Here is a 12,676-nt window from a genome sequence, read left to right as displayed (position 1 = left end):
TTTCTAGTTATTTGTATACTAAGAACACTAAATCCAATTCTAGATCTCTTTTTGACACTATTTGGGATCTGTTATAATGAATTATATTATTATGCCATTTGGAGTTTTATAAAATTACACACTTTATGAAGTGAAAATTACGAATCACAAGATATCATTTGGTGAATCTCAGAAATGTTAATGAAATGGAAAGAAAATTATTGGTAGATTCATAGAAGATATGATAGGACAACAATAAAAGAAATAAAAGAAAAGGAAAGGATATGATATATGTATGTTTAAAAATGTTCTTAAATTTCATTATTCTAATAAAGAACTTTTGTAAAAATTTCCTTTCAACAGAAAACAATCAGAATATCGTAAATTTGTTTAGAAAATTAATTTTGTAGTGGCTTAAATATTTCTGTATTCCTAATAAATTATCCATTTTTTTTGTTTCTATTACTTAAAAAATATGTTCATAACAAATTTTCATTGGTTCATGTTTTATATTAAGAGGATGAAAGAGGAAATTACTCGATGAAGAAAAACCCTACATAGGATAATGACTAAATTCAGGACTGTGTTTTTCCACAAAAAACTTGGGCTTACTCTGCCTTCAAATGACTAATTATCAAATTAAAAGCACAAAAAATTTGTTAAGTTTATCTGACATTATCATGAAATGCGCTTGAAACGTCAGATAAACTTAACAAAATTTGGTTAAAAGGATTAAATTCACGCATTTTGAAAGATGAAAGACTAAATTGGTCAAAAGTTTTGATGAGGGACTAATTCCAAATTTCGCTGAAACTTGAGGGACCAAAAACATATTTAACCCTATATATATATATATATATATATATATATATATATATGTTTTTTTTTTTCAGTTTGATCTCCTAAATTTAAAAAGATTCATTTTGAATATTAAAAATGTCACGGATAGATCAAATTGATTTCTTTTCATCAATTTTTGGTGCTAAATAATGTTTGATTTTAATCGATGTAATGAATATCTATATTATATAACATTTTTTGCAGTTTATCTCATATCAACAAGTTGAATGAGTTAGTAACAAATAGATGAAAAAACAATTTTGTCTAGCAAGATACGCTAAAAAGAAACTTCTATTTTAAAATTCAGAAAATCAAACTGCAGAATAAAAGAGAAACAGAAAGAGTTATTCAACCAATCTAAAACATCAAGTGATGAAACCTTAAATTCGTCTATGAAAATTCTAGACTAGTTTCTATTAATCATGAACATTAATCATATTAATCCTTAAACACAAGCTACTTTAGTCTTTGAAAAGAATCAATATAATCAGCTATTGAGATTAAGAACTTAAAATGTTATATTAGTAGGCAATAATATAACATGATAATTTTTTTCTTTCAAAATTTAGTGTTTTCTCCTCTAATTAGTTAGACAAGAATCAGACTCAAAGTTCCAGTGGAGTTTTTTTTACATCACAAATCACAGAACCATCATTCAAGAGCCACCAAAAGTCTCATGTTGATGGGAACTACTTCTGATTATCACCTGAAGAGATATTTCAGGATCATGAAATTATGCAGAAAGGATGTGCAATTGATTATGGAAGTAAGTGGAGAATATGTATTTAGAAATGTTCAGCATTCATAAAATAGATAGCAGTTTAACATATTTTATTTGAGGTTCTCATTTGAATGGCCTAATTACAGCTTCCCCTTCTCTCTTTTCTGTTACCAGCAAAAAGAAAAAACGTTGGATTGCATAAAATATTGTATGAACTTAAATCGTTTCAACATCTTAAATCTCCACAAGGACTAATGAGTGAATCTACACAACTTAATCATACTGGTGTAAGAGTTAGAGAAGCTCCCACTCAGATTCAGACATACTACGAAGAAGTGAGTTTTTGTGATCCTGTGGTAAAGTTGGATCAAAATTCTCCATGCAATCTCCCTTTGCTTTTTCACTGTTCAGATGCCATGCTGCAAGTTCCTTATATTCTTGCTTTCTTGCAGATTTCTTGGACAAAGAAAAGGGTTGCCGCGATTTTTTCTTAAAATGGAAAAATATTTTAGTTAGTGTTGAGTGTGAATATGTATCAGATAAAGAAAGAGGGGGGAGTTGAATGTGTGTACCTTGTTAGTGTTCAAATTAGCACTTGCTTTGGGAGGTAATTGAATTTCATCTCCATCCACCATAACACAAGCTTCCTCAGGTTCCTCAAGCTTCAGATGATCTTGTGGCATAAAACAATGGCCTTGTTCTAAAACAGTACCAAACCATCAACCTTTGTTACATTGAAACTAGTTTTTAATCTCTCACACCAACAAGAAAAAGAAAAAAACTTAATCCATCTATGTGCTTATATGTTCCTCAGCATGTCTGAGATATGGAATATAGCCTAATGTCTATATTCATGAAAACTTAATTTGAACATGTTTCTGAGTGACTTCACTAGATTTCTGTGTGTCTGTGTGTCTGTGTATATCTAAGTTTTAGAAAATATCAAACATCACAATTGGATTAAAATGCAATTACTGCAATCAGAAAATTTTGTTGTTAGAAAGAATGTTTTGGTCATGGATGAGTTACTAGTTCTCCACATGTTCTCTAAAGAAAGTAGAGTTGTTTAGTGAAAGGGAAAATCCATTTAAAAGACTAGAAATGGAGTAGATAGAACATTTTTTCAGCCATTAATGATTTCCTATAACACATGAAAGTCAAGGAACCTTGGGCAAGAAATGTAAAGAAATGGATGAGATTCTAGAATGGGAGATGATGATTCTGTCATCAAGTTCTATATATTGAAAGTTTATACAACCAACCGGTAAAACTGAAAAAGTTTGTCAAAGAAAATTAGGAAAGTCACCAGTGTCATTAAATAAAATAAATGAATTAATTCAACAGCCTGTCAATTGAATTGGTTGAGTGGGATCAGCATTTTTGAAGGTTTATGATTAGCTTCCATGAACCATAAATTTTTCAGTTGTTGGGTAGTTATCTATTAAGAACCCATCAAAAGGGGAAAGAATCAAATCCATAAAAGATCTAAGTAAATTTAACTATTTAAGCATGGTTACGGCAAAATTTTTAAGTTGACTATGGCTTGAAGATAAAGAAAGATGATACATTCTTCAAAACAAACTAAACAAATCCCATGTCACACACTCCTAATTCTCACAACCTAACTTAATGTTCCTTTTTCAACCACTAGGCTTCAACTGTGAAGGAAAAAAAATGAATATATAGCTCTTTGACCAAGTAACATGAAGCAATTGATAGAAAAGGCCTATGTTTTCTCATCATATACTGCAGATCAAGAGTAGATCATAAACTTGAATTCTTTCAATAGAATTGTTCAGACCTCTCAGATACAGCCAAGTGGGGAAATCTCATACTTATTTTCATTTAACATTAGCAAAAAAAGAAAAACAGTACAATGATACAGTTCCTGAATACTCAACTTCAACCAAAATAAGTCCATAGGTTGAAACCAATTAGAATTTTTCAATATGTCATGTTAATACCTACAAGGTAAGCTCTTCAGAATGATACCAGTCAATGTCTAAATTCAGCAACTACAGTAATTAGAAGTAAATCATAGGACTGCAATGTCCTATCCATGAGAAACCTACCATAGAAACTACATACTTACTGAACAAAAAATATTAGAAATCAAAAGTGATCAAGCTAAACAATTAGTAAACTTTGATACTATAACCAAGAGATACTGAAGTACTCACCAACTGGCTCTGCAAATGAGACATACGGGGAAGAAATCGTATCAATTTGTTTCTCTCCAGCTGATTTAACTAGCACCGGATAATTGAGGCTTTGTGTGGTACTATCATTTTCAATTCCATCAGAAAAGTATGTTTCACAGCGAATCCATGGCACTCCATGATTCTGGTTTTGGTTTTGGTTTGAGGTCTCACAAGATTGTGATGCTATGCATGCATTTGTTCCTGCCAAAGTGGTTTCAGCCAAAGTGGTTTCATCAATTATCTTGGTTGCAGCCATTTTATCATTTACTGGAAGGTTTGATTTAACATCCATTCTTCCAACAATTTGTCTTGAAGGCGAACTAATGGAACTTCTCAAAGATGGCATGAACGAAGCATCAGCCTTAGAAGTTCCATTATATGCAGTAGCAAGTGTGGCAACATTATCAACACCATGATCAATCCTTGAATCCTCAGTTGCTTGCTTGGTATCAGTTTTTACATGCCTTTCACTACACACTTGAAATGGCTTCTTACAGAGCCCAGCTTCAGCACGCTTATCCATAGACAATTCAATGCCTACCTTCTCATTTGGGGGAAGTAAATCTTCCATAATATCTGAATATAATTTTTTAACACTTTCTCCGACAGCCTGCATTTGATCCTCTATGTACTTAACAGTATCCTATACCCAAAGAACAAACAGTTATAAGAATATATAGTATCTGGTGAGAATGTCTTCTAATAGCAGGGTAGGGAACTATCTGTAGTTTAACCCATCACTGTTAAAAAATTAGGACCATACAGAAAAACCCTTTCAGAAATACTATCACAGATAACAAGACAAGTATAAGTAAATTTGCATTCAACACTCATGTAAGATCAAGGAAATTAAAGGAGAAAGGCACCTGAAAAAAGTCCTAGTGGTTTCTGATGCAGGCAATATGTGTCAAAAGAGGGCAAAACATAAAAGCATAGGTATTCAATCAAGTGACAACGAAGACATACCTCGTACATCACGTCTTCAGCCTCAAGGAACATATTCTCAAATTTCTGGTACATATTTCCAACCCATGTTATGCCTTTTACATCCATAGTGATCATAATATACTTCCTGGAATAGAAAATTGTCTGATTATAGCAAGTTTGCAATTACTCTTGTCTCAACTTCAAGGTGGTTGTACTCAATTATCTGCAATAAAGAAGAAAGAACATACATGTAACATGAAATGCAGATATATTCCAGAAAATCGCACAATTATATTTAGTAATCATCAATCCAACCGCCTAAGTAATAATGAAAAACCATTCATACATGTCCTTACCTAATACATCCAAACTTAAAACTACAACTTATATTGTCCAATTAGACAACATGCCACAAGGGGACCACGCTAATACTTTATCTTCTAAAAAGACAAGTAATCTTCACGTAACTCCCCACACATAACCCAGAATGTTCAACTTCATTGTCCAAAACCATCTACAGCTTCTAGTTATAACCTTACTTGCCTCTTTTCTCCGTCACCAACAGAGATAATCTAAACACACATATAGTTGAGCTTTAACTTTCATTGATAATTTACCATAGACTATCACTGACGCAAGTCAAGAGAATAAATTTGCCTCAGAAAAAACTTATAACCAAATTAAAGAAATACGCACACACCAAATTATATCAAACGCAAACAAAAGAATAAAAAAGAGTAAGAGGGTTATTTAACGCCATAGCAACAACTCCCTAATCAGTGATAACAGAGGAACGAAGTCAGTAGTAACATATTCGATCATGAAAAGGAAAAGGGTAAGAGAATACCTGTTATGAGAAGAGCAGAGAAGAAAAAAAAGTCATGAACCATTTGCAGGATGAGTCATGTGACACCCCAATTCGGCAAATCGTTGGCTTTCTAAAGAGTCAAACGAGAAGAAGATTCGAACACGAAAAGCCTGGGAACAGTTCGAGAAACTTGGGAGGGATTGTGAGTTTTTGTGGAGAAGTGTACGAGGAGGAACAGAATAAGGAAACGTACACACTAAAGATTCAGCTCCTGACAACCCTACTTTGCACACGTGTACATGCTCTTCATTCCTAAGATATATCTTTCTGTTATATTCCTCTATTTTTCCTATGTTCGTTTTGGATAATCTTATATATATATATATATATATATATTAAGAGACAGAAACACTTTTGTTGCCCGTGATTTTAAAAGTAGAAATAATTATTCTTAAATCAAATGAAGCCTTCATAAAATTATGAGAAAATTATAATATATATAATAATAATCATGAGAGAGAAAAATAAGGTTTATATTGTTCAAGTTGAATTTTTTGAGTTCTGTTTCTCTGCTGTATACAAAAATTGCTGAGTGTCTGTTGGATTAGTATAACGGCGCTGTTTTACTGTTTGCAACTTAATAAAATATATTTTATTTTTGATATTATATTTAAACCACTGTATTTTACTTTTGGGTATAATTATTTATTTAGTTTTAATTTTTTGACTTGGTTTAATTCAGTTTCTCAATTATTTAAAATGATTCAATTAGCTGTTAAGTTGGAGGATACATCATTGTGTCCTCCAACTTGTCAAGCTGTGAATTCCTCAACACGTGTCAAGCTGTGAATTTTTTTTTAAAATTAATAAATTATCACATGTCAGGTTACCATCGTGAGAAGTGTCAGTGTAATAGTTATTTTCAATTTAGTTATCTAATTAAATTTTTGTTTCAATTTAGTCATCTGTTCTTTAAAAGGTTAAAATATCTTTTTGGTCCCAACTTTTGTCAAATAGGTCCCAATTTTATTTTTGTGCTCAAATAAGTCCTAATTTTTGTCAATTTGATTCAATTAGGTCCTAATTAGGTAACGTCGTTTAAATGTGTAATGTTTCACTATACAGTTGGCATTTCTGTGCTACGTGTTGCATTAGTAATCCTACGTGGCACTATTTTAAGTTTAATTAGATATTTAATCATCATTTATTTTCAAAAAAAAATTATGATTGAGCACAAAAACAAAATTGGGACCTATTTGACAAAAGTTGACGAAAATTGAGACTAAAAATGTATTTTAACCTTCTTTAAAATGATCCAATTCTTTCTGAAAGAAGACCTAATTGATACATCTTTTCAAAAGTTGGACTCAATTGACACATTTTTAAAAACGGGTATCAAAGTGACACATCCGAATAATAGTGGTACCATTCGACTTATTAAAGCAATATATTTTTAGTCTATGAACTTTGATGCAAAATTATAATTCGTTATTGTCTGAATAGATAGAATAGATATAGTACTTTTAACCCAATTAAGTTAATTTTTTTTATGCGTTAAACAAAATTTTCAACAGATATTGAAATGGGAACTTGTCAAGCACAGTAAACAACTCAAATGTTAGGAACACATTTTAATTTCCCATCAAAACTCAGAAATTAAAAACATATTTAACACAAGAAATATATAAAATTTTCAAAAATATTAAAATTGAATATATATATATATATATATATATATATATATATATATATATATATATATATATTATAGTGATTATGAGAGAGAAAGGTAAGGTTTCATTGAGTTCTGTTTGCGACATACATGAAATATGATGGAACGGTTATGAGATAATATATTTGTTGTGATTTTGAGAATAAAAACGACAATTCTTGAAAATAATGAAGTTAGAAATGTATGGTTTTTATCGTTTTATTAAGTTCGATATGCGATATGCATGGAATATGGTGGAATGGTTATGGGGATAATATATTCATTTTTTATGATTTTGAAAATAGAAAAAATTGCCATCGGAAAAAGAATATAAAGTTACAAAAAGTAAAGTTAGAAATAAAATTATTTATCGTCATTAAAATTTGACAATTGCAATAAAAATGAGAAATTATAATATATATAATAATCGTTAGTGAGAAAGGTAAGATTTGTGTGGTATGGTTTTATTGAGTTCTGATTGCGATATGATGGAACAATTATGAGGATAATATATTTGTTTTTCGTGATTTTAAAAATAGAAGAATATGAATTTTTGACAATTTTTTTTATAAAGTAATAAAATAATATTTTTTAGTTAAATAAGTAATTTGTCAATTTTTGTTAAAAAAACTTTATTAAAGTATTATTCTCCAAAATAGAAATAATCATCCTTAGAAACAAAATTATTTAGTGTTATTAAATTCGACAACATCGATTAAATATAATAAAATTATAATTTCTTTAAAAAGTATACTGAAATAATGTGAGGTTAAAAGATTATATGGTGAATGATCTTAGTTTTCCCATAGGTTCTAATTCTAATAGTGTATCTATATACATTTATGTTATATTTCCTCCTTTACTTTCTTTTCTCTTCTTTTTATTACTTCTTTTCTTTCTCTCCCTTTCTTCCACCTCTTATCTCAATTCATATGTTCGAAGTAGAAAGTTTGTTTTACTTTTTTACTTGCTTCACATATAATTAAGTGCGTAACCTTTTACCAGTTATAGAAAAAAAAATTGGTTGTATTTTCATAAGAAAAAAGTATCTATGATCTGTTAACAAGAAAAACTCCTTTTTATTCAGGAATGTACTGAAATCACAACCAAAAAGAACTGAATTATAAAGATAAGATTACATCTTGTCTTGTTAACTATTGTCTTGTTGTTATCTACGCTTACTTTTCATTCAACGTTTACTATCAAAAGGGTGCAAGCAAACCAAGAAAAAGAAAAGAGATTGACAAAACCCAAATAAGAAGGACACGACAGTAATTGATCGGTGCTTCAAGAAAAGAACAACAGTACATCTTTGGTAATGGATAATCATGTTTATGTTCAAAGGAATTTATGTTGCACCAGATCTTGGGATACTCTACAAAACCAAATGATAAATAATAACATTAGACCGTGGCACATTGATACATAGTTAAACCATTTTGGACCACACTATTAATTTGGAAATACGTTGACCAAGTGCTAACTTGCTTGATGCCAAACCCAAGAAAATGTTTGTGTACCAAGGAAAATGAAACTAAAAAACTGTCAAGAAGATGTGATGTTTCATTGAGGCACCGTTGCTGTAATTGTGACGTGTTTGGGGTCTGTAAGAATTGATGTTATGTTCACAAAACCAGCTTCCCTCAGTGTTTCATCCATATCAGTCAAGTAATACTCATCCAGAAAAGGTTCTGTGCTCTTAATCAGTGTAAACAGAACAGGAGACAATTCCTGTAAGAGAGAGAAAGAGGAAGACCAAGTTAGATGATGTTTCTACATGGACAACAATGTAAATGTGCTATTATTAAGTTAATCATTTGTCATGGATGACCAAATTTTCCAAGAAAAGTAACCTAGAATTAAATACCAAGATCAAGCAGTCCCCAAAAGGACTCTGTGCTCTGCTTGATCTCATTTAGGCATATTTGACTTGTTAATACTACCAGGTTTAGCACAATTAAACAAAAGGCCACAGAAAATATGCTATGTCTTTGGGTCTTTCATCTTACTTTTTGTATTTTTGTCTTTTGGTTTCAGTTTATAGCTTAAAAATGTTCACTTCGGTCTCTTTAGGCATCCCTTTGGTCCTTTAACCAATTCATCACACTACTTTGGTCGACAAATAACACATGGCAAAGGGATGGTGCATAAGTTGAAACTAAGAGAAAACTGATAGAAGGATTAATTTAGTTTAACATGAATGGAATCAAAGTTGAACCTTTTAAACCAAGCTAAAATAAAAAATTAAGAGGAGAAATCAAAAGTGTACTTTAGTCAACGGAATATTTGTGTAACGATTAAAAAAATAGAGCATAAAAGCTGGACAATACGGTACCTGAAGGACCTTTGACTTCAGCTGCAGAAGCCAAAAATAACAATATGAGCATTTGTGGTAGGAGGCATGAAACAAAAAAGACATGGAATAAAAGAGAAGTTGAAATCATGATATTATATACCGAAAAATCTGTCAAAGCTAGTGTGCCTCCAGGCCGAAGGAGACGGAATGCTTCCCTCACTAAATTCACTATAACTCTTGTAGGACATTCATGAAGCTGCATATGGTCAGGGATTCCAGATATTAAAATCCACTAGTAATTTTTCCAGAACGTTATTCGAGCAACCTATCTGTTTTTCAAGTAATTATCATGGGATATGAAATTGGAAATTCGCAACTGATTTAATGCAAGAACGCTGAAAAATATTAGTCTTGAGAATTCAATGTTTCAATTATGTGAATCTTCAAAATCTGTATGCGTTTCAGGCCTTTGATTGAAGTAATGATACCGTATCTCAGTTTTTGTTGACTAGATTGACATAAAATATATATAGAAAAATAGTACATTTTTTAAACCTATTTTGCTAAGTTTCTGACAGGTATATCTAGCCCAATTCTCCCGGTAAGGATGTGAACGCCTTCACTATTTTATTAGAGCAAACTAGTTCATTTCTCCAGACCCAACCCTTTTTGGTGAAACTTAAAAGGATTGAAGAGGAAAAGAAAAAGCATACCACAAAGGCAAGAGAAACAAGGTCGAATGATTTAGAAGGCAAGCCCGTGTCTTCCCCATTTGCATGCATCCATCTTAGAGGATTTTTTCTAGGCATTGCCCCCTTTTCCTTATGCTGAGCCACAGCTAGAAAATACGGTGACAGATCTAGCCCCTGGAACAAAAATATTACATCAATACCATGTATAACATTTCTTTTATTCTTGGCAAATTCAAGTTGGAAAAGAATGATTTTATAGTATTAAGAAAGCATATTCATCCATCCATTAAAAACTCACTCACGGTGACTTTGGCTATGGGAAACTTGTCTGCAAGATATTTAGTGCTTATGCCGACAGAGCATCCAATATCTAGAATGTCATTAATCCCAGATGATTCTGAATACTGTATATGGTGTTGTTCAATTGCTTGAAGCCAATTGCCACGCAGTATCTGATTTGCTTCCTCCAATGAAGAAGCACCTGGAAGTGCTCGTCTAACCATTGACATTGTAGCAGCCTCTGCTTCTGCTGCTGCCTATAATAGGAACTTGCTAAGTGTTGTTTGATCATCAAAAAAGAATGGCCAAATTAAGCCATCAATTGACATATGGGAAAATTCAGAATTATCACATACCAGCCATGTAAGATTGCCCTCCTCGTATGCATGGAATGGATTCAAATAATCTGTTATTTGATTTAAGCGGTCATTCCATCATTTTCAATGATACGCAAGAGTAAAGACAACGATGGATAGAAGGGTAACATACTGTAAAATAGATCGTCAGAAACTTACAATCAGGGTACACTAAAGACTGGTTTTGAATGCTGTCCATCTCCCTATACACTTCTGACTCTAAAACCTCTTTCGCCATTTGCCTCCACGGTATATTGTTCTTCTCAGCTGTACTGTGCATTCACATTGAAAAACCACACTCACTTCCCGACAAAGAGATCCTTATAAGTTATAACTACTTCAATTCATCGTGTTGCCAATAGCAATTGGGTTATAAAGCAGGACTCAAATACCATCTTAAGAAAGTGAAATTTAAGTGTAACTAAATCTTACACAACTAACTTGAACAAGTGTGATTTGTATCTACCTATATATTATAATTTGGTCATATCTTTACTTGATGTCAAATCTCCAAAAGTTTTAGATTGAATATGGTGTAAGTTTATTTGGTTTGCTCATGGTACAATAGATCAAATTATTATTATTGGCTCTATCAAATCACCACGCCGTCAGACTACTTACAATTGTCGAATCCTACAAATGTCATGTTCAAGTTATCCCGTTCTCAGTATGAGAGGGAGATGAAAACCACTCCAATTAAATTATAAAATATAAATGGAACAACTCACTTCTTATTAATTGATTTTGGACGATTGAGTTAGACTCAAACATAAATCCTAAGAGACAATAATCAAATATTAGTTCAATAATGTAACATAACAACCAAACTCTTTTTCCCAGAAGACGGAGTTTGTTACATGCATCAAACTAGTAACCAGATCCTTTTGAAAGAACGTGTAGCAAGAACTCCTCTTTATTCATATTTTCAAATGTTTAAATCATCTACAATTGGCAAAACGTTGATTACGTAATACGATATCATATAATACTTTGATTAATAGAATTTACTATGCAGAAGAAAAAAAAGTTCCTAAACGATCAACCCTCACAATACACACGTTTCGAGTTCAAAAAAGTAAGCAAAATTTGAAATTGAAGGAAAGTGAAGAAGGCACGATGAAGAACCTTATCATAACCCTTCTAGCACCAAGCTTGAGAACAGAGTACAAAGGCTTGAAGGCGATGAGAGTCTGAACCAGCCGAGAAAGAGGGGTCTCCCCAGTCCACTTGGGTCGCTCAAGCTTCCCTTCTTCGTAACCGCCGAACTGCACCGGGGCGGTGGCGCTTGTATTGGACGCCGCCGAGCGAACCTCGCACCGTCGTCCCCTCGGCGGCCGGGCCGCTGCCGTGGTGGCATTGCCGGTGGCGGAGATAACTGCGGAGAGGTTCTGAAGTGGCGACGACAGAGCCATCGTGTCGCTGATGTGTTGTGTGGGCAACCGTGACGACCACAAAGACATTGCACTGCATTGCCACACAATCTCACTCACCTATACTGTATCGCCACGTGGACTTTGAAAGAGACTGTTATATCCTCTTGCTCACCACGTGGATTTTTTAGTGTTAATACATGCATTATTTTTACATATATTGTTTTCTCAAATTTATGTATCTGAAATTTCCGTTAATTCCATGTTTACTTTCTAAATTTTAAAAAGATATTCTAATCTCTAAAAATGTTACAAATGAAAACTTAAAATAAATTTTTTGAAGCTAAAATTTAACATTTAGGAATTAAAATTATATTTAGAAAAACAAGATTTGCTCCGAAATTTTCGTTACTAAAAAGTATAATTAAACCGAAAAATACTCTTGTTTTAGAGCCCTATTAAGTCCCTCATAAAAACTTGGGATTTAACTTTTGTA

At 32.3% G+C, this 12,676-nt stretch overlaps 2 protein-coding genes across 2 annotated transcripts; both read right to left on the bottom strand.

The window, feature by feature from the left end:
• Positions 1-1,601: 1,601 nt before the first annotated feature.
• On the bottom strand, positions 1,602-5,793 carry LOC114170107 (uncharacterized). Its single transcript, XM_028055593.2, has 5 exons — positions 5,516-5,793; positions 4,708-4,891; positions 3,721-4,384; positions 2,113-2,240; positions 1,602-2,029 (listed from the first exon to the last, which is right to left on the bottom strand). The coding sequence occupies exons 2-5, from the start codon at positions 4,801-4,803 to the stop codon at positions 1,835-1,837; spliced, it is 1,083 nt and encodes a 360-aa protein (XP_027911394.1). The 5' UTR covers positions 4,804-4,891; positions 5,516-5,793; the 3' UTR covers positions 1,602-1,834.
• Positions 5,794-8,442: 2,649 nt separating this feature from the next.
• LOC114168831 (uncharacterized) lies at positions 8,443-12,248 on the bottom strand. The gene is made up of 8 exons (XM_028053794.2): positions 11,936-12,248; positions 10,970-11,082; positions 10,811-10,860; positions 10,478-10,711; positions 10,197-10,349; positions 9,644-9,739; positions 9,523-9,543; positions 8,443-8,918 (listed from the first exon to the last, which is right to left on the bottom strand). The coding sequence occupies exons 1-8, from the start codon at positions 12,220-12,222 to the stop codon at positions 8,751-8,753; spliced, it is 1,122 nt and encodes a 373-aa protein (XP_027909595.2). The 5' UTR covers positions 12,223-12,248; the 3' UTR covers positions 8,443-8,750.
• Between the last annotated feature and the right edge of the window lie 428 nt (positions 12,249-12,676).

The sequence above is a fragment of the Vigna unguiculata genome, chromosome 11 (assembly GCF_037176805.1).
Source record: "Vigna unguiculata cultivar grain cowpea cultivar isolate G323 ecotype 2 chromosome 11, ASM3717680v1, whole genome shotgun sequence".
NCBI classification, from domain to species: Eukaryota; Viridiplantae; Streptophyta; class Magnoliopsida; order Fabales; family Fabaceae; genus Vigna; species Vigna unguiculata.
The sequence above is the reverse complement of the archived record's forward strand: the minus strand, read 5'-3'. Positions and strand labels throughout refer to the sequence as shown.

Excerpts from the sequence above, each read along its gene's own strand:
- LOC114168831 (XM_028053794.2), bottom strand. The coding sequence starts at position 12,222 with ATGGCTCTGTCGTCGCCACTTCAGAACCTCTCCGCAGTTATCTCCGCC. Across the intron at positions 9,544-9,643 it reads TAGCTTTGACAGATTTTTCG|CTGAAGTCAAAGGTCCTTCA; the intron begins GTATATAATATC and ends TGGCTTCTGCAG. Across the intron at positions 8,919-9,522 it reads TGAAGTCAAAGGTCCTTCAG|GAATTGTCTCCTGTTCTGTT; the intron begins GTACCGTATTGT and ends TCTCTCTTACAG.
- LOC114170107 (XM_028055593.2), bottom strand. The coding sequence starts at position 4,803 with ATGATCACTATGGATGTAAAAGGCATAACATGGGTTGGAAATATGTAC. Across the intron at positions 4,385-4,707 it reads CTGAAGACGTGATGTACGAG|GATACTGTTAAGTACATAGA; the intron begins GTATGTCTTCGT and ends CTTTGGGTATAG. Across the intron at positions 2,030-2,112 it reads CTAATTTGAACACTAACAAG|AAAAAATCGCGGCAACCCTT; the intron begins GTACACACATTC and ends TTCCATTTTAAG.